The 26,601-nt window shown below is 40.8% G+C and overlaps 1 protein-coding gene across 9 annotated transcripts; it reads left to right on the forward strand.

Annotated features, from left to right (window-relative positions):
- Nucleotides 1-296: 296 nt before the first annotated feature.
- Nucleotides 297-25,928, forward strand: ACOT9 (acyl-CoA thioesterase 9). 9 transcript variants are annotated; one of them, XM_086767037.1, is made up of 15 exons: nucleotides 297-506; nucleotides 3,143-3,234; nucleotides 4,816-4,842; nucleotides 7,654-7,699; nucleotides 11,322-11,492; nucleotides 11,588-11,625; nucleotides 13,777-13,860; nucleotides 14,448-14,551; nucleotides 15,660-15,733; nucleotides 17,641-17,708; nucleotides 19,945-20,030; nucleotides 21,152-21,237; nucleotides 22,066-22,153; nucleotides 22,342-22,492; nucleotides 22,746-25,928. In XM_086767037.1, exons 2-15 carry the CDS (start codon nucleotides 3,153-3,155, stop codon nucleotides 22,802-22,804), a joined length of 1,164 nt encoding a protein of 387 aa, XP_086623163.1. In that variant the 5' UTR covers nucleotides 297-506; nucleotides 3,143-3,152; the 3' UTR covers nucleotides 22,805-25,928. The 9 variants fall into 9 exon arrangements, with proteins under 9 accessions (XP_086623163.1, XP_086623156.1, XP_086623178.1 ...); XM_086767030.1 differs by having other exon boundaries at nucleotides 297-493; XM_086767067.1 differs by lacking the exon at nucleotides 4,816-4,842 and adding an exon at nucleotides 6,218-6,380 and having other exon boundaries at nucleotides 475-493.
- The last annotated feature ends 673 nt before the right edge of the window (nucleotides 25,929-26,601 follow it).

Below are 26,601 nucleotides of genomic sequence, written 5' to 3' on the forward strand. Positions count from 1 at the left end.
ACGGGCTCTATCGTGTTTCGGTGCAGAGCAGGAGCTGCCCTCAGATCCCCGATTGTCCTCTCTGCTCTAAGGTTCTTCAGTTCCCAGTAATAAAAAGTAATTCTGATGAATTGAATTTGTGGATTATTCGCCTGCGGAAAGCGCGCAGCTTATTTAACACGGTGGTGTTTCCTTAAACCTCTTCTCCCTAGGAAATACCAAGGCTCTCAATTGCCTTCCCGAGCAGTGCCACCAAGTGACCGGCCAGGGGAGGAGGCCGTGTCCCGCCGAGCCCCGGTTGCGCACAGCCCTGCGGGGACCGGACCGCCAGCTGCGGGCCCGCTCGCCTTCGCGGCCCGGGCTGGGGTTGGGGCGGGGGGGCGGCGGGGTCCGGGCCGGGAGCCACGGCGAGGCTCAGCCGTGCGCCCGCGAAGTCTGCTCCTCCTCAAGATACAGAAAAAAAAAAAAAAAAAAAAAAAGAAGAAGGAATATTGAAAAAAACAGTAATATCACGGTAATTATTAAAGGCAAGTCCCGCGCAGCGCCTGGCGGGCAGGGCCTACCCGACGCCTAACGGTCGCCGGCGGCCTCTGAGAGCGGCCCTGCTGCGCGGGAGGACGGAGGGGGAGCGGCGGCCCGCCCCTGTGTGGAAGGCGCGGTCGCTGGCAGGCAGCCGGCCGCGGCCGAGCGGTGCCGGAGCCGCCCCGGGGTGGGGAGGAACCGGCTTGGAGCGGCCCTGCCTGGGGGGAAGCGCACAGAGCCCCTTCTGTGCCAGGCGAGCCGCGAGTCTATGGTGCTGGAGGACTGCGTGCCTGGGGCAGGCGTGGCCCCGCTGACGGCTCCGGCCCCGGTCCCAGCCCCGATCGAGGTCCCGGCCCCGGCGCCGGTGCCCCTGGCGGCGCGGCGAGCACCATGCTGGTCATCCGGTAAGGCTGCCCCCGTGCTGCTTAAGCCCCTACCCGCGGCGGCGGGGCCGGGGGAGAGGCCGCTCCCTGAAGGGAGGAGGCAGCGGTTCCCCCCGGCGGCCCCTGGGCGCGGCGGTGCCGGGGAGGTGGGGCAGGGCCCTGGGCCGCCGCCGCCGCCGCCCTGCCCGGGGGGAGCCGTGCCCCGGCCCCGCGGCCGCCCTGCCCTCTCTCCCGGGACGGGGCTCGGCGTGTCGGTCGGCGGGGCGGTGTGAGGGCGCGGCAGCCGGACGCTTCACTTCCAGCGGGGCGGCTGGGCTCGGAGTGATGGCGTCCGGCCTCGTCTGTGCTAGGGGCGCGGCTGAGGGGCAGCGGGCTTGGTGAGGGTCCCGCGGGGGTGCGGGCTGGGTGCTAAACCTGGTCTTCTCCTCCGTGGCTTAGGTCGTTTGCTGACTGTCCGTGAGACACGAGTTGAGTCCAGGAGCTGTACCAGTTACACCATCACCATTCATGTCATCTCTGGTGCATTGGAGGCTCGGGGTGTTTTTGGCGGTTTTTTGACTCTTTTAACTAATCCTTGTATACCCGCAGACAGAGGAAGCTTGTGTGTGTTATAGTTTATCTGCCCTCTTTGTCCAATTAACTGACAGAGATTGGCCAATTAAAAATTTGGTTTATTAAAGCAAGCGACCAGTAAGCAAAACAGCGCTGGGCGGCCGGGGAGTCTCCTGCTCCGCCAACGGTGCATGCCGAGATAGCAAACCGCCCCATTCTTATACAGTAAAAACAATAAATATTTCGTTGATGCTTATACATATTCATTACCTAAACCCACCTACTCTTGCTTCGTATGTTAATTAGCTTATCAGTCCTTCGCGCTTGCGCAAATTCTCCCAGGAATTGTGGGTGAGGGTCTTCGGGGGTCTTTTGGGAGGTAGGCCGTAGGTCTTCTTCACGGTGTACTTTTCACCTTTGCCTGGAATGTGCTGTTCCCACAAGTTGGCAGTGTCCTTATCAGTCTGAGCCGATTCGTGTCCTTCTTGAACAAGGAGATTTATGTGATGGGTGCCATCCTGTTTTCGAATCCTTGCTCCTTTTAATCACTCCCTCACTCCCTCGAGATAATGTGAGACTGTTTCTTGCTCCAAACCAGACTTCCCCCTCCCACTAATTGCTTCTTCAAACTATATGGTTAGAAAGCTACTGGTTTTATACCCTTCATCTTTATGAGCCCCCCCCCGCTCCCTCCTTTCGCAGTCCTGCATGCCGTTTTTACATAGCCAGGTGCCTGTGGCTGACCTTGTGTATTTAATGTAACTTTCTTGTGGCCGACTCTGTGTATTTCATATAACTCTCCATTGTTCTGACAAGGTTGGATGAACAAACAGCTCACAGTTTATTACAGTGTGTACATGATATATATACAGAAAGATGTATACATGGCCCTACTGTTCTGCTGGTGCCTAGGGACTTGCCTCTTTTTTTTCACTTGAGGTGAAACAGCCGCCTTACCTGGAGAAAATTAAGGGACAGGCAACCCATGTGCCTTGTCAGGGTAACACCATGAACTACCATGAGGAGTTTGACTCCTGCTGATCCTCTGTGTGTTTTTGTGTTACCACAGTTTTACTTGCCTGGAGGAGTCGTACTGGCTAGTGCTTGGCTGAACACTTACTGAATTGCTGGGTGGATTATTTTCTCTGAAGGGCTTCTCTGTTGTCCCTTCTTGCTCAACAGCTAAGCAGATTATGTCCTGCACTTTAGGTTTGTTCTGAGTTGCAGCAATGCTAAGCCACAGAGGAGAAGACCAGGTTTAGCTGAGTGGGTCTGTGCTGGAGGCCTTGTGATATCCTTCCTGGGATATTCCATCTGCCACTGCTATGCACACCAGCCAAGTGCAGAAGTGGATGGTTAGAGTCATGGATGATTTCCTAGATGCATACAGACTGTCTGTATTAGGATGTTTACAGGGTCAAAACTGGTGTTTGGTCTAAGCTGGTTGTCCCAGGGCATCTGAAGAGTCAGTGAAGAGAACAGTTACCGCCAGCGAACCATTCTTCCTTCCTATTTTCAGATAAGGACTGATATCAGTTGGAATTTCAGCTGGATTGAACTGTTGAACAGATTGTATCTGGTTCTAAAAATCAGGCTAAAAATAAGGACGGGGGTTTCTGAAGTAATCAGTGCTATTAAAAAAAAATCCTAAGTTATTTTCATGGCATTAGTTTTAATGACACTGAATTTTTCTGCTCTGCCTACAGATTGTGCACCATGAGGAAGCTTCCTTCTCTTCTGGTTAGGACACTCACTTCCGGGACCAATGGATCCTCAGCGCTTCCAGACATGTCTGAAGGTAAAAAAGTTGGCTATACTTTGGAAAATCTAGAAATGTTTCTGAGGAGTTTATTCTTTCAAGTGGTGGCCCTTCATGTGTTAATATGATTTGGATGATGGACATGCCCTTGACTGTTAGCTCATAGTGTGTTTAGGAACTAGTAGAAAATCACTGTATGTGTCTGGAGATTAATGGCAACAAATATGCATAATCCTTGAAGTTGGAGATTTAGGAGCTCATCTGGTTCTTTAGTCTTGGAAGAACATATGATTCTTTGCTAGAGGGACAACTGCTCCTCAAGTTGGGTCTGGATAGAAAGTCAACGTAGTACAGACAGGTACTATGGTGACTGGAGAGAATGACCAAGAAGTGGAGGAACTGAGTGGAAATTATGTCTTACAGAACTTTTAATGTGTCAGTACTGCTAATTTCATAAACTTTGAGAAATCTTTTAATCAGATCAGCAGCATTGTCTCATTAAAATGCGCTTGTCAATAGAGCTTTGTGTTGAAAGATTGCTTTAGCACTCAAATAAAATAATAATAAACTATAATGTTCCTGTTTCAGAAGCTTTTAAAAAAAGTTTTCTTGCATTCTAATCCCATGTACTGAGAAAAGAGGAATAGGAAAAGGGCTGGAGCCAGATACAAATAGTTCCTTCATGGAGTTCTTGTTTCTGGTACCTTCTTTTCCTCTTTTTTGTCTGAATACAAACCCTAGCTTATGCAGAAAAAGATAAAATGAGGGTTATAGGTTAGAGAGCTTTTTTCATTATTGTTAATAAATGGAAATTAAGGAGATTAAAGGAGAGAAGCAAGGATACTGAATGTGGCATAATTGCAAGTATTACCCTGCTCTTTTATTTGGGTATTTTATAATGATACCACCTAAAAGGCCAGCAAAAATAGTGAAGCAGTGGGCCCATCCTGGCCTTGTCTCTGGTTTGTTTCCAAAGAATACTGATATTTTTTGAACTGTAATAATTGTAAATATTTGAGATTCTGTTCCAAAATCGTAACATTTAAATAACATTACGCAAACTTTTGCTGATACGTAAACTAGTTTCCTTCAATTTGGTATCCATGCTTTCACAAAACACCAAATGCTTATTCTCACTAGCTTTTTACACACTTCCTCCCAACTTTGGGTCCCAGTTGTGAATGCCCTCCCTTCTTCCATGGCTCTGCCAAAAGCACACCAAGCAGGACTTTGTAAGTTTACTCTGAGGTAACTCTCAGCCCGCTTCCTGAAAGATGCCCCAGATATTCTTTCCAAAGTTAGTAGTGTTTGTCAACAGTACATGGTAGCACCGAGTTTGAAAAATGGATTGGAATTGCACTGCAAGCAGGTACTACGCAGAGGCAGTAGACAAAGGAACTGGGAAGCTGGCTTTGAGAGAAAGGACTAACTCAGTTGAAAACACAAAGACACTGATTGTAAGTCAAGCAAGGACAGGTTGCCTGCACTTGCTTACTAAAATTAAGGAGCATGTGTGTAAATGGAACTTAAGCAGATAGAATAATCAGGTAACCCCTTAATAGATGTAACTGGCATTGTTGCTTTTAATTGTTAATCTAACCTGTGTTTTCCCCTCCACAGGACACTTACCCATTCATGTGAATAATGGTGTGTTGTGGTAATCTGTACATATTTTAATATTAGCTATAACACTGAACTTACTCAGCTACTGTTTTTCCTTACTGTAGCATTCATAAAAAATGAAATGCTATTATTCTTTTCTATCAACTTGCTTAAAGCCTCTTTGCCTTCCGTGAATGGCTCTGATCTTACTAGTGGCAATATTGTTGTGCTAGATGTCTGTCAGCACGCTGTATTTCTGGTGGCGTGCTGGATAACACGTTTCTAAGAGGCTCATTTTAGACATTTGAGTCTGTGTCTTTCACAGAAGTCCAGATCAAGCTCTATACCAAAACTGATAGTAGGATACATCGTAGTGGTCTACCTGAACCTGGATACAGCCTGTGGAGGCACCAGCACAGGGGGTCATGGATCTCACTGGCAGAGATGAGACCTTGTCCAGCTGCCCTCGTGTCCTTTGCCACAGCACAGTGCAAATAAACTCAGGCCCTGCTGTTCTGGCATTAATGGTCTTCTGACCACAGTTTAGGAGGTACTGTGAAATAGCAACATGATAGTGATGGTTAAACCTCATTTCCTTTGATTGTTTTGCACATTTAAGACATTTGCCAAATAAGAAAAGAGAAAGTTTATGTATTTTAATGCTTTATTACTTACTTAAATTTCTGTTCTAAGATAACTAATGTCGAGAAGAGCAGTATGGTTTTTCCAGGGAAAAAAAAAAGAGAAAATCTATGTACTTATAAGCCTGTAAAATGAACTAGATTTAGCTTGGCAACATTTTAGAAACACTTCTACACTTTGTAGAAATGTTTCTACATTGTTAAAATAAAAAATGATGTAGTCTCAGCCTGGCAAATGTTTAGTTGTAATTAGAAGCATTAAATGGGACTAACAGAGAATATACATGTTTGCAGGTTTGGACCTGAGATTTTTTTTCAGAGCTTTTTACCTCTTTAGAGTTGAAAAGGAAGATGAACTTAGTTTAAACAAAGAGAAAGTGCTGTTTATTCCTCCTGCGTCGCAGTCTGCACACTGTTGGAAAACTGAGGTTTTGTGTTCTAGAAACTGTAAAGTGTTTCTGCTCACACTGTATTAATCCAATGCATGCTGTGGCAGCTTCACAGGTGGAGTATGAGTAACAGGAACGTAGTACTTATTCTGTAAACAAGCCTGCTGCTTCTTAAGAAAAAAAGAATCAGTCCCTCCCTCCTTCCAGAAAAAAATCAACTCTAAGATTTTCAATCAGTTTCTTTCATTGAAAATTTTCTGTTCCTAGAATTAGTAGTGGAACTCTTGTAATTTCAAAACATGTTTTTATCTTAATTTCCTAAAGAAATGAGGCCTAAGCAATCTGTTTTTGTCTTTGTCTGCCTGTCTTCTTGCCCCCCTCTTCTTCCAGAATCTTTTGTTGCTTGATGTCGGCCAAAATAGATGAGCACAAATCTTGAAGACAACCATATTTCCACAAGCTTTGTGAAAACTGGCTGCTGAATCAGAGGTTCCTTAGGGTGCCAGAGCTAGTGCTGAGGTCAGCCGTGGACCATGGTGTTTGCTGGCAGTTGGTGAGTGACTAGGATCTATGTGCTGGCTGGCAGTCAGCCTTGCGTAGCTCCAGGCTCACCACAGCTCATGCTGGTGCTTGTTTAGAAGCAGGCTTGAGGCGCAGGGATGGAAGTTGAGGGTCTTGCAGGGGAAGGAACAAGAAGGGGAGAGGTTAGGGGTATTGCAGTGGTGGAGCTGTGGGGGACTTGGGCAGGAAGGCAGCAGAAACTGAAGTGACTGGGTGGGGAGGAGGGGGGCAGAGCTGAGAGGATCTGGCTGAGAGAGGGGTATATGATTTAAATACCTAGGAGATCAGGCTCTGCTCACTCCAGGGTTCACAGGACAGCTTGCTGATCACTGTGAGTACTCTGACTGGGCATTTAGCTTGAAAGGTCCAAGCTTGATGATGTCTCATAATCTAAAAGTATAAAGGATCAGCTTGTGAGTCACCAACAGCCCTCTTTCTGTTTCACCTTGAAATTCTGGAGTTTTTCTTAGTAGCCTGTCCTCGATGTGTCCCTAACTATTTTGTCCTAATATTTGAACACCCTTGTATGATCTGCCTAACAGTGGTGGAGGAGTTTGATAGATTTGATGGGACCTTAGCATGCTTAATAGCCTCATCTGAGGAAGGAGTAGAAAAACAGCTTGTGCAGATTATTCTTGAAATTTAGGAAAAACTTGTGCAGAGCTAGTATTAACTCTGATAGTGCAAACCGTGCTGGAAGCATTTTTATAGACTTGCCTTCAGTGTCTTAACACTGTGTTCTTTGAGGCTGCTAAAAATTCAGGTGATCAAACCCTGCCAGTTTGCTGACATTACCGGCCTTTCATGGGTGGGACTAATTAAAAAGTACTTCACTCATTCCCTGTGTTCCAGCTGTACCATTCCTTTTTGTATTCTTTTATGACTTTCTGATCTGTGTTACCTCCACAGTTTGTTTGTGTTTAGGCTGAAATATTTTCACATCAAAATTCCTCAATCTGACATTGATCCACTGTTTCCTTCAGTTGTTAATTAGCTTTGCAGGTGTTTGATTGCATTAGCAAACACTTGAGATGCATTCTTTGTTGACTATACGCAACAAGCTATGGAATCATGTTACTCAACCCATTATTGTGATATGCCTACTAACAGCATCAGTGAATTTGGCCAAACTTTTGTTTCTGGGCTGCTATTTGCATGAATTTCCTTGAATTTCCTGCCTGTCTTTTAGCAGCGGGCAACCTCATGTTTATCACTTGCAAAACTAAGCTTGATTTGCTTTGATTTTTTTTTTTTTTTTTTTCCAGTGCGGAGCAGATTGAGGGATATAGTGGGAGCATCTACCAACTGGAGGTACAGTGTACATTAAATGTATTTTACTTTATCTGTGAAACCCAGAGAGAGCTCAGGGTTGTGGTAGTGGAAATTAACAATGTTAGCTTGCTGACTGGGGAAGAAAAAAGATACAGCTAAAAAGTAATGTGAAGAAGGTTTCTGAATTGTTACTTTGTGGATCACAAACTTCTGAGATTTCTCTGGCAGATCTTTAGCACCAAAGGAACAAAATACATGATCTTGATGCTTACAAGATTCTCCCATTAACTTTGAATCTGATGGACGTTTAAGAGCTGTAGAGTCTGGCTGGAAATGTTATGTTGCTGTTGCCTCTTGACCTATCTGTTGGTGGATGACTCAGATGGTGGATTTGTCCTGTACTGCATTGCGAGGCAACTCAGCTGTTTCAGCATGAAGCAGGCTGCATTATGAATGGCCTGACAGCACCCATGTCACTCTGGAAAATTGCCGGCTTGAGGTCTGTATCTGCTTAGTCAGGAGCATCTCAGGCATGTAACTTAAGCATCTCGTAACTTAATTTTAGATTGATTTATATAAAATTTAAATGACTGCTATTTTGGGTTTACGCAGATTGCCTTCCTCCCCCTCCATTACATTGAATAAGCCAGAGTTGACTGTAATCCTCTGCTGTTAACAATTCTGAATAGGTCAGTGTAGCAATCTGGGGAAGTTACACATTACTGTTTTGTTGTTCCTATGTTTGTTGTATTGATTGTTGATTTTCTTATGGCTGTGTTTGAGCTCTTGTTTCACACTTTGTGCACTGATGGGGAAATGGAGAGACTTGCCTGGATGGGGTTTCTGATGTGTCCAGGCCTTCTGACTAGGTTTGTGTAAACAGGATTATAGGCACGATAAAGAAAATGCCTGAATCTGGGAAGCTGATTTTTGCTTTGTAATACTAGTATCTAAGCATGAGGGGGCTTGAAATGGTTGGTAGGTCGGCTGAAAAGGGCTCTTGAAGTTGATTGTTATAAAAGCCTTTCCTGCAGCCCAGAATGGCTGGGAAGGAACCACACCATATGGAAATGCCATCCGAGGACGGAGATTTTTAGAGGGCTCTGGTCGAATCTGATCTTCCATCCATTTCTTTTCCCCCACTGCACCCACCCTGGAAGAGAAGCAGACTGAAGCCAGGATCACCACAGCAGTGTTTTTCTTAGATTGGTGTGTCTCTTGTGCTGTGTAAAATACAGCAGAAATGGTTTGCAGAGTACTGTATGCCTCAGCTACCATGAGTAAGTAAAAATGGGGAGCCCATAGCTGGGAGTGTTTGAGAATGATGGGTTTAATATGGGGAGGTTTGGAGGACATGGATCACGTAGCCTTTGAGATTCCACTTTTAAAACAGAGTGACAAAGAGATGATACACGTGGAGGCTGAACAGCCAGTGCTTTAGTTGAGTTAGACCACAGAATGACTACAGAGGACAAATATAAGAGAATAGCTTGATAGGAGTCCTAAAACAGGAACTAGGGAAGGACTGATACGCATACATCTGGGCTGCTGGGGGAGGGCAGAGATGCATGTTGAAGGAACGCTGTCAGCTGTTAATTTTGCTAAAAGGAAACTTCAGTTCATGATTTATCTTGTAGACCAGTGGCATTTTGTATTGGAAAGAAATATTTTCTTATATATTTTTTTCTCGTTTTGTACTTAAATTGTAATTAAAACTATTCATCTGTTCATTGCTAATTAGAGTCTAGAGTTGTGGCCATTTCATAAATAATAGTGTCATTTCTCTGAATGTTTTAGGGCAGATATTAGTTAATACTTAGATGAAGTATTGTTACTGTATGACTGGTACTGCAGTGTGTAACAGTATTTATCTGTTGAAAACTGCTATTGCCTTGTGCCCAATATTTCCATATACTGAAGAGTGCATGCTGAAGCTGAAGTCAAGAAGAGTTCTGCTGTTGACCGTGGAGGAGCCAGGATGGGACTGGTGAAAGCAGGATATAGTTGAATTTTTATTGTTTTGTTTCTGTGTGTTTGTAGACGAATTTCTGATTTACTCTCTGATTAATTTCTCTTAAACCTTTCACTGAAAGACCTTGGAAACAAATCTTTTGAAAAGTGTAAAAGTGCATCATCTTGGACATTGCATCTTTCTTTAGTCTTCTAGTATATTCTGGTTTTATGCAGTGGCATAACTTCAAACATGAACCCTCTGCAGGAAGTTCTCTTTCTGTTTTCTCTGAACTCTGCAGTATTCGTGTTGCCCAGATGAAGTAAACTATTTCATATTTTAAAAACAAACAAACAAAGAAACAAACAACCCTCTGAATTTTTCTGCTAGACTTTTACTCTCTTTGATCATGGATTATTCATATTTCCCACAAAATTATTAAACAGAAAAGAGTGAATATAAATATGTTGAAGCATGACTGCTTTGTATGTCTTCTCTCCTAAAAATTAAACTCAAGCCAAAAAAGTCTTCACGTTAAATGGCTAATACTCAGAATTCATCCAAAGTCAAAACTTAAGTCGAATTTTCTTTTTGGTGAAAAGGTTCTTTCTGTTGTTTTCTTTCATTGTTTTTTAAAAATTGATTTTGTTAAACACAACGGCACTCGGATCTTAGCAATGCAGCATGAACTACTGAATGAATGGCACATATCCACGAGTTTAAAATTCAGTTTCGTTTCTTCGTATTTTGTGCCTTCTCTTGCTCTATGAAGTGGATTCATAGCTTTGCATTTTCTTTGGCTTTATGCTGGAACTGTTGCATGTTTAACCCTTAGGTTTTTAATGCTGTGTTGTTGATTCTAGGGATGTTATGAAATACTTGCTTTATTCAGTCAGGTTACACTTTTAAGGGGAGGGAACTTTGGAGGAAAAGGTAAGAGACAGTGTTGAGCAAGGTTGTTCTGTCTCGTAGATACCTGTGCAAGGAACCAACTTGGTAGATCGGAAAAAAAAAAGTGACAACAAGTTGGCGCTTACTCCCTTGTGAGAGTTGCAGCCCCTCTGACTTGGTGATGCTGGAAAAGCAGCTCTTAAGGGATGGTGCTCCCTTTTCTGTATTGTTTCTTTCCATAACTTTCCTATATAGCCATAAGGCAACTGGGTAGAAAGGGAGAGGGAAATAGATAAATTTTCCCTTTCTTTTAGCTTGCTGATCACGTGTATGCTATATGAACTGATGCCATAAAGGGAAAAGTCACCTGTGGACGTTAGCAGATTAGTTCTCTCTGTTGTCAGTAAACCATCTGCTTTACTTCTTGGGAGAGATTGTAAGCTGACAGTCAGTCCTTTAAACTTGGTACTGTAGGCAGAGTTGTGATACAGTAGCTATGGAAGACCTGAATATGCACAAAACCTCATAGGTTAAATAATGTCTGATTTGTTCTTTTCAAGGGAGCCGTTTTGGTAGCATTCAGAATTAGATTTGTAATCTCTTTAGTGCATAATCATGCTTGCCACATGTACACAAAACTATTTAAAACTTTTCTGTAGTAGTCTTGCTTAGCATATCTGATTATGTGCATTTCACTTTCTTTTCAAGGCACACTTACTGTATCTTGCTATTTTTACTATTTTTTAATTTTGATTACCTTCAGTGTGACATCTTCTAGTTAGGGTTGCAGTATTTTTTTTTTTTTTTTTTTTTTACCAGGGATCATGTGCAAGCAATGCAAGAAAGAAAAGCTCTTCATACTTTACTGGTGAAACGGCAGGAAGATCTCCCTCCTAGGAGAATGAAAGATAGCTACTTGGAAGTTATTCTGCCTCTAGGAAGTCAACCTGAAATAAGAGAAAAGTATCTGAATGTACACAACAGTGTAAGGTAACAAAGCAATTGTTACACATACAGGAAAGTGTTAACTTTCATTTACTATGGATGTGAGTAGTTAATTGTCAACCTCCCCCCATATCTTACAGGTTTGGAAGGATACTTGAAGATCTTGACAGTTTAGGAGGTATGTATCTTTGTAAAGAGTGCACAAGTAATGCAGACAAAGTGAGTCAGTACTGTTCAGTGCTGTTGGGTACGATACAGTGTGATCTCAGAAATGGAATTGCATCATGCACTATCTTGAAGGGGAAGGAGAAAAGAAAAGATACTGATGCTGAAAGAGAAAGAAGGACGATAAAGAACAGACAGAAGCAGAATTGTTCAGTTTTAGCTTCTTGCCTCTGCCAATTTTGTAAAGTACCAGCTGCAAGAATAATTTACTGAGAAATGATCCTAGGTTATGAATCTGCATTGAATGTTAAATCAGAAAATTTGCAGAGTGTGCTATTTCAAATTAAAATACACTATTTTTCTCTTAAAAACCCCAGAAAACAGCACACCACACCCAACAGACAGTGAGGGACAAATATTTTAATCTTCCTTTGGGGAGAAGAGAGTATAAGCTGGAGAGAACAGAATATCCTTTGAGAACAAATGGAAAATACTCAGTATAGACTCTTGGATTCTGTCTCTGAATTGATGTTAAGGATAGAAACAACTCAGTTGTTTCATGAGTTAGCTTTCTCTTTTTTTTTTTTTTTTTTTCTCTTTTTCATTTATTCCTGGTTTTTGAAAGTATCAAGATACCTGAATTTTGTTTTGCAGATAAAATAGGTGCTAGGTTGTTAATGTGACTTGGAGATGCTTTTCTCTTAAAATGTCACTAGGTGACTTCCTTCTTTGTCAGAGTTCTGCAGCTGGTTGGGAGCATTTTGATGGAGGTTTTTATCAAAGAATAATTAAGAGGAAGTTCTGAATGGAGCAGTTTATTTGGCAGAAAAGAAAGACCTTCTCTGGGTCCGGATGGGTGAAATCGAGGAAGGCAGAGAAACAAGTGAATGCGTATCACCTATCTATCAAGTATAGATAAAATAGCTAGATGATTTATATTTCTTCCTGGGATATGGAAGAATCTCAGTCTGGGAAGGGCTTCAGTACCTGTCCTGAATTAGAAAATGAAATCTGAAACTATTGGCTGCCCTCCATTGGTAGATGAGATGAACCTGTTTTTCATTTTGTGCCTTGCTTATTTTCCCTGAAAATCTGTGAAGGTCTTGGGTTTTTCCTGTTGCAGCACAGAATGTCTTTGCCGTGTTTGTAGTCATACTGGGCTTCAGTCAGTTCCACTGGGATTGTATTGTTTTGAGTTAATAAAGATTCTGTCCCAATTACACAATATTCAGGATGATGGTCAGCGGTTTTCACAGGAAGTATGTTCTCCAGTATGTTCTGTGATCTCGGCAAATGTACTACATAAAGGTCTGATCAACTTCTAGTTTTTTATCTTTGGCAATAGGATTCTGATAAATCCCATTCAGACTTTTACTAATCCTATTGATGGCATGAGTTGATAGCTGTAACCGTTTTTAGAATTGTGACTTAGGTAATTTTAGGGGAAAAAAAATCTTAGATTACCTGGAAGGACGGAGATCTTCCTTCTCTCTCATCTCACTAAGTACAAACTTTTAATTATGGAAATCTGTGTTGAGTGAACATCATCTGAGTACTAGAAAAAATAAAATCTTTGCAGCCTTGTATTACTCCAAAGAGTCTGTTTACTTGGTTGTGCTCTTGTGAGCAGAGCTAATTAATTTGAATAGTGATTTGGCTAGTATTAATTACAGGGTGATAAATACCTCTGACTATGGTTTTTATGCCTGTAAGGCATAGTTTATCTAATCTGCACCTCTTTAAATGAATCAATATTTGAAAATAAGTCCTCAGATAGCATGTTATCCTTGGACAACCTGCATGAAATCAAAATAGGAGGTAGGAAGGATCTGAGACGGTGGTTTGCAGTGGTAAAGGGAACAGATTAAGTGGGAATGGAAGTAAAGAAGCGATGGGTTGATTTAAAATGCTCAGCTAAATTTCTCTTTGTAGTAAGTAAATATGCATATAGCTGAGACAGCTGCTGAATCACTGTTTTCTCTATAGCAATCCTGTGAGTTACGTACATGAAAATTTGGAAGTTGTGCACACTCCTACAATATGATACTTTAGTTTTGCAGGTGCTCCTCGTGCTTCACAAAGATGGCTTTGATCTGCTCCACTGAAGTTTTTGTTAAAATATAGGAGAACTAAGAACTAACTCCCATTTTTTATCTCTCCGCAGTTCTTATTTGCTACACTCACACCAAGCAGGAAACGCAGCCAAGGTCTCCCTTATCGATAGTTACAGCTCTGGTGGATAAAATCAGTAAGTGGCAATTTGATCAGTAGAAATGGTTTCATCTCGTTGTCTTACTCTTTCAGCAGCTACTGCCTTCCCATGGTTGTTACTGGGGATGCCTTCTTCCCTCTCCTGTTTAGTTCACTTCATCTTGTTTTGGCTTTGAGCTCTGATTACTGTGGCTTTTGTTGAAAGGAGAAGGGAAGAGGTTTTGTAGATGTTTTCCAGCATTTCATATTTCCCTTCCTTTCAAAATATGACTTTCATGCTTCCTGCACTTCTGTGTTTGGTTTATTTTGGAACCTGAGTTTCTTAGCTTCATTATTGAACAGTGTTCGTTCTGATGGAGCTAGACCTTCTTGTGTCACATGTTCTGCTCAACACCTCTGTGTGTCTGCCGTCCGTCTGCTGCTTGTATGCCTACTATCTCCTGTTCTGGCTTTAGAGGTCTGATAAGGCAGAAACCGCAGGCTGGCAGTTTGGTCCCTTGCAACAGCTGTCTTTTCTGGGTTGTTTTTGTGTGTGCTGCCACTTACAGAACTGAAAAAGGTCTTAGAGAATCTAGTCTTTCTAGTGTTAGATGTTTCCAGTAACTTCTGCTGTTTCTCTTGCAGATTTGTGCAAGAAGATTATATATCCAGACTGTGACATCAAATTCACGGGCAATGTTTCTTGGGTTGGGAAGACCTCAATGGAAGTGAAGATGCACATGCTACAGGTTAGTTCCTGTGACTTCTTTCCGTCCTGTGACAGCCATGAGGTGCTTCACGGTGAATTCTGGATGATGATGTTAACCGTCTAAATTATATTTTACAGAATTAACTGTTTTTGAAGGGCTTGAAACAGCCCTAGCGTTTCAAGACCAAGATGAATTCCAGTAGTCTAGGTGCAGCAAGATACTCTGTTGCTAATCTTTTTTGTCAAGACATGCATTTTTCTTAACCTGCATTTTGTAACTAAACTGGAACACAGTACTCCTACAGAAAAAATAGGTGGCTGTGCTCTACATTTTCTTAAAGAAGTTTTTCCCTGCTTTTGAAAATCTTTATTTTCCTTTTATCTATGCATTTTATGGATTTATACGTTTTAACATTGGTATTCAGATTGTGTCTCTTGTGTTCTTCTTATCTAGTATGTAGCATAATTACTGTAGAAAGTTATTAAATACTAAATACTAGAAAATAATTTAAATGAAAGTGTAACCAGGCTACATTGTGTAGGAAGCAGAAAGAATATTAATAATTCATTCTAAAAATCCTTAACATTTCTATTGAATATTTACATTTAAATGAAACATCAATTCAGTAATTTAATTATTTAGAGTTATGAAGATATGCTATAAACACCTAAGTGGTATTAGTGGCTGTAATTCAGATAAACAAGTAAATATTTTTTTTATTCGGTTTGTCTCCTTAAGTAAAGTCTCTGATATAGAATATAAAGTTGCACGTTTGTTGTCTGGACTCCTCCCAGTGCTGGCATTAGCAGCAATTTGGTTTAGACAACAAATTGTTGTTTTGACGTTTGTCAGAATAAAAGATGAGTCCTTTTACAGTGCCTGTGTTGATTTCCTCCTGCCCCACAGCTGAAACTAGGAGTTAATAAGCATTCCCTGCTTACTGTTTACATTACAGAATTTTATAAACTAAAGTTTTAATTTGTATTTCCTTCTTTGACCAGTTATGAGACATCTTGGTAGGGATGACAGAAAGTGGAAGCAGACAATGTTAAGACTGTGATCACATAGTTGATGTCAACTGAATAGCTTGCTAAGCACATTTACAATTTCAGAGTTTAAAAATATAATTGTTTCCTGTCTCTCTTAGCTACATGATGGTGATTACAGCCCTGTGTTAGATGCAACCTTTGTCATGGTGGCCCGGGATCCAGAAAATAAACGGTAATTTGTGGGACAGGAAAATAGTTTTCAGACTCCTGCTATGGTAAAAATAGCGAACATGGCAGCTTGCTATGTATGTGTAGAAACCATATAGTGTAGGTGATAAGTAAATCACATAGTCAATGTTTTCTGCTGGCAAGTGTTACTTTCCTGGGGCAAGCTTCAGAGCATTGGTTTCAGCAGTGAGATGATACCAGGAATTGCTGGTAGTTTTGGGATCTGACCCTTTTCTTTGAGAGATTTTCCCTGTGTTTGAGTGACTGGCCTGATGAGTATAGAAGTGAATGAGTTGGCTAGAAAACCCACCTGCATTCTACAGTAGTTGTTAGAATAAATTGCTTTCTTACCCTAAAAAAATTAAAAGATTGAGTCTCAATGGTTAAGTAGCCTTTGAGTGAATAATGCCGTTAATTCCATAATAGGCACATGATAGATGTCATCTGAATAACTCAGCCTAAGACTTGATTAAGTAACATGGAACTGATAAGTATTCTCGCAGAACTAAAACAAAATTAACTTTCTTATTTTTCTGATTTCACTCTCTTTGTAATTCCTTAGTCATTAAACTAACAGGCTGCTCAATTTCAGTTTTGGTTTATATGTCTCCAGCTCTAGAAAAAACAGTTGTATTTCTTACCTCTTTCTTGTATAGCCTGCAAAAGTAATAAACAAGTTCCTGTTTTGAACTAGTTTAAATAATTGCCTATATTTAATGAAGAGGGTTATGTTTAATGACAGGGTTTTGCTTGGCGTAATTCTTTAGTCCTGATAATACTATAAGTAGCTATTAGGTTGATTTCCTTCAGATTTATGAGATATTTTTAGAACCCATGAATCTACTATACATTTAAATATGTATGTCCTTTTAAGGACTTATTTTGCGAAAGAATTACATAAAATCTGGTGTAATTATGTACTAGCAGATTGACTAAGGACAAACCTACATGGACATGTGCAGATAGATAAAAACTTCAGTGTCTGTTCTTCAAGCCAGCTGTGTTTTGGAAGTATTCTGTCTGTATAAGCCAGGGTATTTACTCTATGTGAGGTAAAAGCCTTTCAGAGAGGTACAGGGTATGTTAGGCTGGGTATGATGCCACAGAAACATGGTTGTGTGTCTTTTGAATCATAGTAAAATTGCATCTCTGCAGTCTGGGGCTTCGGCAGGAGAGCTGATATAGATGTGTCCTGAGCTCAGGAGATGGAGAATGAGCTCTGCAATGGAGAAGGGGCTGGTGTGTCTCCTAAATCCCATGCTTTAGCAAAGCAGGAAAGAGCCTTTTGTTCCAAGCAAAAAGGTCTGCATGCCTTTTGTCACCAGCTCAAGTAAAGAAATAATTAAATGTTATATACTTAGGTTAGAGTAAACTTATTTGTGCAGTAAAATAAACATACAAGTTTGTAGTCAAGGCAGCCTCATATTATCTTCTTTGATAAGTGCTACATGTGGTAAACAGCTTTTGCCTGTTGATAAGGCTGTCAAGGGAACATGTAGATTATAAGAATGCTTGCTAGCTGTGGCGCTGTGCTCTTTCTGTTCTGGAAGGTTTTTCAAGTTCTGTGTATCTCTTTTAGACTATCCTAGATCATCACCTCTTCATTTGCTGAGTTTCTAAGCAGCTCTCTGCTTAAATAATCTTAATTATAATCTATCAATCAGTACTGTTTCAGCACTTTAAGAAGCATAGATGCATCACTTACTCAGTTATACTAGACGTTGGCTGGATCACTTAACTGCTTCTTCAGAGTTAAAACTAATATGATATTCTTTTGGCAGCTGCCACATAACCTGTGTATACCTTTTTATCTTGTAACGTGTACATTAGCAAACATAGAATATTGTTATAATGTATTCGTAGGACAAATGCTTATAATGTTTGTAACTTAAAAATAATTCCTTTCTGTAGGCCAGCATTTGTTAATCCGCTCGTTCCTGAGACCCCCGAGGAAGAAGAAATCTTCAAGCAAGGGGAATGTATGTCATACCTCCTGGTAGTACGCACATCTGCCTCAGGCTCAACTTAGTAGCTGGAAGGAAGTAGACTTCAGAAGTTCTGCTGCTTAGAAATGCTCCTGATTTGTTTATATTTCAGATTTTTGTTCTGTCTCGTGTGTCAGTAGTGTAAGAGAGTTTAAAAGCGTGCTATCACATTCTTGGAAATGCTTTGGCGTAAACTGACAGACAAGGGCACTCCTGATGTGCTCTGCAACCCCCCTAGACTTCTCTTTTTCCAAGGTGTTCACTCCACTTCAGACCTGAGCGCAGCACAGGCTTCCCTAATGCTCTGGCTGATGGATTGCCCTCATGGTGGGTCTGCTGGGTACATCCCAGCTCCTTGCCTGTCTGGGTGCCCATGTTCCTTTTGGAAAGAAACTCAGAAAAAGAAAGGAAGAGAGCAGGAGGAGGAGTGTGTAGCTCCATCTTTTGTTTCAAGCTGAAATTTTAAAGCAGAGAATTAGAGAAACATTAAAGGCTGATTAAACTGAATGGAAGATCTTTTATGCTAGAATTTCAATATCATTGTTGCCTATGGTAATAAGTTCTATAATAAATTTACATTCTTGTACCATTGGCAAAACCTGAAGAAGATTTGATTGTTCTCCAGGGTTTCTTGTTTGGTATGTTTTTCTGTACTTTGAGGGGAGTACTTGAGTTTTCTGTAGGAGAGGTGAGTGGGTGGATGTCATAGTATATGTAAAAAGGTCTTCATCACAGAAGTAACAGTGAACTTCTGCCTTATTTTTCCTTTGCTGCAGTCAGTTCTGAAAGGCAAATCTCTGTTTGACTCTGTAAGAATGTGAAGTTATAGCTTTTAAGTTAGAGGGAGGAAAATAAAAAAGAAAAGATACAGGTGATTCTGGGTTAAAATCTCCAGAGTCAAGCCAATTTTTTTTTCCCCTTTGAACTCTAATGTATTTTTTGTTTTGGTTTTTTTTGTTTTGTTTTAATGTTTAGTGAACAAGGTGAAGAGGATTGATTTTAGCACTGCCTCCTTACTGAAAGTGGCTCCCACTGCAGAAGAAAGAAACATTGTTCATGACATATTCCTTAATACCTTGGACACAAGGCAAGAAGGAGAGGAGTGGAGGAGAACTGGAGTCTTATGAGAGGGAAAAGTAGTGTGTCTTTTGAGTGGTTGCTCATAAGAGGGTAGTCTGGAATAAACACACGCATTTTGTTTTCCCATTTCGCGATTTAAACTTTCTGGCATTTTATTTGAAACACAGGTACAAAACTTAATAAGGCATCTCCGCCTCTTTTAAGAGTCTTCTGTTGTTCAAGAGTTTTAGCTGTGGTGAAAGTGACAGTGTTAGTACAAAGAGCTTCCAAGCAAGCTGTTATGAATAATCTTGAGGAAAAAGATTAATGATGTTTAACCACATAAGGGAATGGAATGGTTTTGCAGCCATGTGACTTGCACAATCTGAGAGTTTTCTGCCATGATATCTAGAAAAAAAAACTGTCAGGGCAGGAATTTGCCATATTTTGACCACGTAACCTTGCAGTGTGTTTTAAATGTAGTATCTGACAACGTTATTTGAGGAAGACTAGTGTTGGTGTACTTTTCTTACACCTGAGATTTGTGCAAAATTGCCCAGTGCCAATGATGATAGAACAATGCCTAATGACATTAGTGCAGAGTTGTGTTTGTGGATAATTTGTAATTTCTTTAACTTACTAACATTATACAATTATTATTTTCAAAGTTGTTTACCAAAGTGAGACATCCCTTCCCTTAAAATTAGCAGACATATTTTGTACACCTTCTGTCGGGACTTGAAAACCTCAAACCATCTGCATGTTTGATGTTGAATTACTCTGTTAGCTCATTATACGCTTTAATTCATATTATGACTTAAAAAACGGAGTAAGGCTTTTCTGGCAAGGTGTGTGCAGTATGGTTGTGACATATCTTTTCTTTCATGTACCTTTCTCAAGTTTGTTCATGCACATAAGCTTGAACATGCGCAGAAGTTTTTGAAAGATCGGGAGCCTACGTTTATTGCCGTAACAAATCAAAGCATGACTTTAGATAAGGCTTCAAGTTTAGTTGGAACAACTTTTAGTGATAACATTTCTGGTTTTTGGTGGTTGTTTTGTTTTTGTTTGTTTGCTTTAGTGTATGTCTACATTTGCTGTTTGTGCATTTTTGACTTGCTCAATTCTGCTAATGTGGGCTATAAAGTTTATTGTCTCTTCGAAAGGACAGTAAGTTTCCGGAGTCGTAAACTACCACCCAATTCAGTGTGGATGGAAGATGCAAAGCTAAAGGGCCTACAGATTTGCCATCCTCAGGTATTCTGAAAAATATTAATGAATTACAGAAACAGTCACTTATGAATTGTATGGTAAGACTAGTCAATCCTTTGTTTTGTTTTGGTTCTGCAGTCCTCGCAGTGTATTTAGATCTTAGTTTCTTTCGCTGTTTTTCTATTATCTGTATGGATTGCCACTACAAAATAGAATATTTTTAATGACCTTGTTTTCTTACCAGACTATTTGTTTTATGTAAAGAAATTCCTTTGTAAAGTGTTTAAGTTGAGCTTCTAGTTGCTGACACAATTTTGAGCTTTTGTCTTACGCTATCAAATGAGTTGGATGAGCTCCTATTAAGTAACGTTGTTACCGAAATCTGGAATAAAACTCCTTAACAGCAATGAGAAGTTAAGAAGCAGGCACTTTTTTATTGCAGCGCTGGGCACACGGGGGATCGCTCCACCTAGCGTGCGCACCCATTTGATCAACAGCACGGGTTAAATACACATTAATTATACATATTCATTAAATTCCAAGAAATAATATGCATAAACATAAATTTTCTGAGAAACCATTACATCATTTCCCCACCCACTCGCGCATGCCCAGTCTTTTGAGTCGAGGGTCTTTTGGTGGTCTTGGTGGTCGTCAAAACGCCCCCTCCTCGAATTCGCTGGTCAAACTTCTCCTTGAAATCTCCATAGATGGTCTTGAGAACAGGTCGCGATGCTCCTTGATTTTCCTGGCTCCAAAGTGATGGCTCAGGGCCTATTTCTGCAGGTGGTGTTTGGGGGTGTTTGGGACTTACCATTGTATTAAAGATATGCTAGGCTAGCTTCTAACAAATGCGTATTATAATATCTCTAGGGTCCTACTCCCTCTAAGGACAAATAGATTTCGTATAAAATTTAACCTATGTGACTACAGTTCTACAGTTAGCAAGAATCACCTCATATTGATATTTAATTTTCAACATTTATGTCATGTAACAACGTTGCCTCAGCCATTTGCGCTATTGCATGTATATTTCAGTAGTACTTTTTATACATTCAGATGCTGGGAGTTCTGTTAAATACTGTGAACTGAAGTGCAGACTTCAACACAGTGCTTTGAAAAGAATGTGTGTAATATAGCAGTACAGTTTTTGTTTCTACATACAGGAACGGAACATCTTCAATAGGATCTTTGGGGGCTTTCTCATGAGAAAGGCGTTTGAACTGGGATGGGCAAATGCTTGCAGCTGTGGGTGAGTTGTAGACCTGCAATGTTTGTATAATCCAGCGCACTGTGCACGTATACATAGGTTGGGAAGCCAAGCTAACCAACCTAATGGCAATCTGAGTAGAAAAGACCTAGTGTCTAGCAGGAGCTTGCACTATTAGAGCACAGGGCTGTTTTACTTAGAGCATCTCTTGCATTTATGAAGAGATTTGCATCTTGCTCCTTGGAGCTTGGTTTTTAAGCGTTACATCTCCAGATAGAAAATACATACTTTTTCTGTTTTCTTTTATCTTACCAGATGATTGAGATTGACTTTTGAAGATATGTTTTCTTCCTAACTATATGAAATATACATTCTATCGAGTAAATATTGTATCTCTTCATTCCATGCACAAAAGGAATGGTTTCTGAATTTCTTCTAGTAGCTTAGAAAGTGCTTAGAAAGTGCCTGTGCTTTGAAAGTGTGACTGAAGTCATCACCCAGCAAAGGTCTGTGCATAAATTTAATGCATGCACAGCCTGATAGAAAGTGAACTGTTCTATGTCAGGGCTTGGAAACCTGAGGCCTAAGCAGTCGTGGCATGAAGATTGCCGAGCAAGTGTAAGTCGCAAGATACAACAATAATGCAATAATGTATCCTTAGAGAGTGTGTATTTTTAGGCGTGTGAGAGGTTTCCTCCAGTTATTTTTGTCTTGGGTGATGGCATAATTCTTTAGCACTTTCCGTGGCCTGTATTTAGGAGAGATCTATTTTCTAGTAACCCTTCTTTAAAATGCTGACAGTGAAATATTTTATACTTCTCCAAACACCCTCGTTATTCTTGAGAAGAAAGGTCTCTCTTTCTTTCTCAGGGGTTCCAGACCTTTTATTGTATCCGTTGACGACATCATGTTTCAAAGGCCAGTTGAGGTTGGATCCTTATTACTGCTTTCTGGACAGGTAGGAGTTGATTTCTTTTAGAAAAGGAGAAAAACTTGTCTTTGCTGTAGTCACTGTTAATCACTGATAATGAACAGTGCATTATGAGAGTGTGTGACTTTTCTTGTTAAACAGTGCAATGAAGATTGTTAAGGTTTTTCAGCGCCAGTGATAAATTACGAACTATAACTCTTGTCTTAACTGTGTAGGTCTGTTACACAGAAAAAAACTACATCCAGGTTCGAGTACACAGTGAGGTTTATGATCCAGATACCAGGGAGCACCAGACAACCAATATCTTCCATTTTACATTTGTGTCAGAAAACGAGGTCCCACGGGTTGTCCCCAAAACGTATGGAGGCAAGTATCCAATTAATGCAATTGTCATTATAACTCTGTAGACAAGACAGCTTTCTTTCTGTTGGAACATTGGTTGTTTTAATAGATGAACTATTGGCATTTGAATAATTTAGCAGGATTTCACGGCAAATGATGTTTATTTTATGCTTTGATGACAGTGTGGCTTGCTGCTTAATGTTACCATTCTGTGCAGTTGCCCAGTATTGATACTAAGTTACTAATGTGGCCCTCTCTTTTCTCCACCTTATTGCAGAGTCCATGTTGTATTTAGATGGGAAGCGACACTTTTCTGCAGTCATGAAAGAATTCTGACGCACGCTGAATGCTGCACCAGCAGTGTAGCAGCATGCTGGCTGGCAAAGAGTTGTTACCAGAGATCGCTGACAGGTGTTTGCAATACTGAAAAAAACCCCACCCTTAAACGAAACTCCAAACTAAGCCTAAACCCCACATCAAAAAATACCTTTTTAGTGCTATTCATGTATTTGCATGTACTGAGATACCAGAAATCTAGTTTTACATGCCAGTGCTAGGAAGAAAGGCTGGAAAAATTCAATCTTAAGCTTTAAATAGCTTATTTTTGTCTGCTTTGAGATATCTCATTGTGACCTTTGCTGTCTTGTCACCGTCTGCCTTCTTTCCCTTAGTAGCTCTCCTTTGTGTTTCCCTGATAAGGAATAGAAGCTGTATTAGAAAAGTGTGTCCAGTAAGTAAATACACGCAGACAAAGCCATTTACATTCTTATGTAAATTAGGTTTAGAGTCTTATTTTCTTTTAACAAGGACACATGCGTCTGGGCAGCAGCATAAGCTCGGAAGTTACTAGTGTGTGCATGATGTAAAGCAGGTGTTTCCCATCAGCTGGGATTTTAGAAGGTGGTTGCAGCTTCCATTTTGGATGGTTTTATGTTCCCTTGGGAGGAAACTGATTTTTGCAATGAAATTAGGTGGCCAGATGGTCTCTTCTGGCATTCTGTTTGCGTGCAGCCAGTCCTTGTCAGCCTCTTCGAACTTTCTTTTTTTCTTTTTTTTTCTTTTTCTTTTCTTTTTTTTTTTTTTTAATATATGACTGTAAATGAGTTCCTTAGTGAATTATTTCTCATGGCCAATAGAGTAGAGATCTGATCAGTGAGTTTGAGTGGGACTGGGAAATGGCATTCTAGAGCAGGATGTTTTGGTTTGTTAAGGATTGGGAGCAGAAAAGGTAAAAGGCTGCTCAAATGGTAATGGTTATGTTTGATGCTGGAGTTAGGGGTTCAGAGAATCTGTGTTCAGCAGCTCCCAAATCAGCTGATGAATGGTGGGAGGATTTGTATCCCACTGAGAGGTGGTACAGCTAGAGGACAACCTCCTCGCCTAGATTATTTGTCTAGTTCCTTGGTAGACTGTAATGAAGTAGGAGTATTGCACAGCTTTAGAGGTTGTCAAGTTTACCTGTGAAGGACTGAGTAATTCCCCACCATGGAGGGGGCACCATGGTGGACATAGCTGTGGCATATAAATAACAGGAAGAAAGCACTTGATACTGAAGTGCTTCTGACATGGTGGAGAAAGTTTTAATAATCTCCAATATCTGGCAGATGAAGCCCAACATCCTGAAATTAGGAAGGTGAGTGGATGGGAGGCATCAGCTTTTAGCAGTGAGGGTGATTAGTCACAAGCACAAAATTGGGCCTCTGATACTTGCAAATTAAGACTGATACCCTGTCTGATCAAGACACCCAAAGAGAAGTAGTTGGGCTCAATCAATGGTAAGTTAAATGGATGAAATACAATGTCTTATGATACATGAGAGTAGACTACGGCTTCCCTGCAAGGTTTAAAATCTTTTGAAATCAGGAAGCAGTAAGCAGAAATTATGGGAATTGGCACAGATGCATGAAGCAGGTTGATAAAATAAAACAACACGTTGAAATTTTATTTCTGAGTAAGAAACTTTGGGAAATTCACAATTAGAACCAGCTTCCCTTGGTGCTCGGGTAGCGTGAAGTTCATGGCTCCTAACAGCCAACTGCTATTGATGTGTGGAGAGTGAGTGTTGTAATAACCATCATGTTATGCATCAGCCTTTCCTTTCTGAGATTTGGCTGCCCGTACTGATTTCTAAGTTAGCTTTCCAGTGGACACACAGGGGTCCTGATCTGGATTAGATTAATGCATTGCAGTGATAGTGAATGAACATGACGCTCTTGGTTCCTTACATAAAGTTTCTCTCTTCAACCACGCTTCACTGCTGCTTCAGCTGTATGATTTTATGATCTTTTTCTTTAATGGTTATGGCACTGTAGATATATATTGCATTTTCTGGTTTTCTCCTTTTTAAAACTCTTTGGAAGCTGAATGTACTTGACTGACCGCACAATTAAGGAACTCAAATTCTATCCCAGCTTCTTCCCCCCCTTGCTGCAGGTTGGCTACTGAAAAATAAGTAGGAAGGCAGGAAGTGGAGGGATCTGTTTCAGAACTATGTATTACTCCTGACTATCTTCAGGTTTTTATCATTGACCCAATGGTCTTACCTGGGTCTCTTTTGTATAACATTTGTAAATCAAGGAGGTACCAAGTTCTTCCTTTACTGCCCATTCAGCTGTATTTAAATATGAATTTATCATAATTTCAAAATTCAGCCTTCAGGAAGGGATTGGAGAGGAGAAGAAGAGGTAATAGAGTAGGGAACAAGGCGTGACATCAGAAACTCCGGACGCAGAAAATGAATCCCACAAATGAAGATACTTAGAAGAATTAGTATGTTTTCAAAGTTAATGACAACTTAATCATGTATCACAATCAGAGCAGTTGTAGAAATGTATGTACAGCCATGCAGAATGTGTGTGTATATATATACATATGTAAAAGATATAAAATACATATAGTGATAAACAGAAAGGCATGGAATATGTGCTGACATATTTTTTACTCTGAGAAGGTAACTCCAAGTTGTCACCCTCTCTGATAATAGGCTGAATGTATTTTTGTTCAAGGGTATTATTTATGCATGTCGCTGCATACCTTTGGGTGTGAGATAAAATTGTTCTCAGATTCAGAATGAAAATATTTTAACATAGTAATTAATGTTGAATTTATATTGCAACTTAATGACTGACCTGTCACTGCTGTAAGTGACTAACCACTACCACACAAGCCTAAGGGTAGTGGTAGAAAATCTTTTTGCTTATAGTCAACCTATCTGTGTAATTGGCTGTGGCTCTGTAGTGGACAGTAAATGTTGTGCCCATCGCGTCTTGGAATACAGCCGGGAGGAAGAAGTCTGTGGTAGCTGGATTGCCTCCCCTAACCCTCTCATTTCATGGTCATATCAATGGAGATTTCTGTGGGACTGGCTGAGCTCAGTGCCCAAAAAAGCACTTTGTTTTAAATGTTTTTCTTTTTTTTGGTGTTTAAAAAAATATATATTAAAATTACCTACTCAAACTTACTCTAAGAGCTTCTGGTAGCCTTTTTTGAAATACGCACGATTTCTTTGCAGCCGTGTCGAGGCGCACAGCATTCTGGGAAGAAGCTTGCTGCAGCTGGTGCAGCGTGGGCCACCGAGTGAAGGTTTAGTTCAGAAACCCGCTCCAACCTTACTGCACACCTAATTGGTTTTACTGCACGTTCAGTCCAGCCTTTGCTGACAGACTTGTTCAATTGGTGGTCCTCCTCTGAATGCATTTTTAACTAGGTGTGGGAGAGATTATTTCTTCACGGGCTAGGCACTAGCTAACAGGAGAATAAAAGGGTAAATATTCAGCTTTCATGAAAGAGAAACTGGGGACTCCTTTTGTGGAAGGTGTAGATGGGTGATGATACCTGCATAGAAAATATACCGGAGCACTTGCCCTGACAGCAGGGGATCGTCATCCCTGCAGGGCTCCTATCCATGAAGCTGGAGGCACCTTCTGGGCAGAGGCTGTTCCTTACTCTCTTACCTTCCGTTGCATAGCCGAAAGTGGAGATTTCTGGAGGAGGGGAGCATGGCTCTGGGGACTGGTGCTTGGGGCACTCGGAAAGGACAGTGGCATGGGCTGTGGCCCCTGCTTACAGTGTGGCTTTTTTACTGTATTGGGTAAGAGTTCAGCAGAAAACTCAGGTGTGGTCCTGCAGCACAG

The sequence above is a fragment of the Chlamydotis macqueenii genome, chromosome 1 (genome assembly GCF_036417535.1).
Source record: "Chlamydotis macqueenii isolate bChlMac1 chromosome 1, bChlMac1.mat, whole genome shotgun sequence".
Classification (NCBI taxonomy): domain Eukaryota; kingdom Metazoa; phylum Chordata; class Aves; order Otidiformes; family Otididae; genus Chlamydotis; species Chlamydotis macqueenii.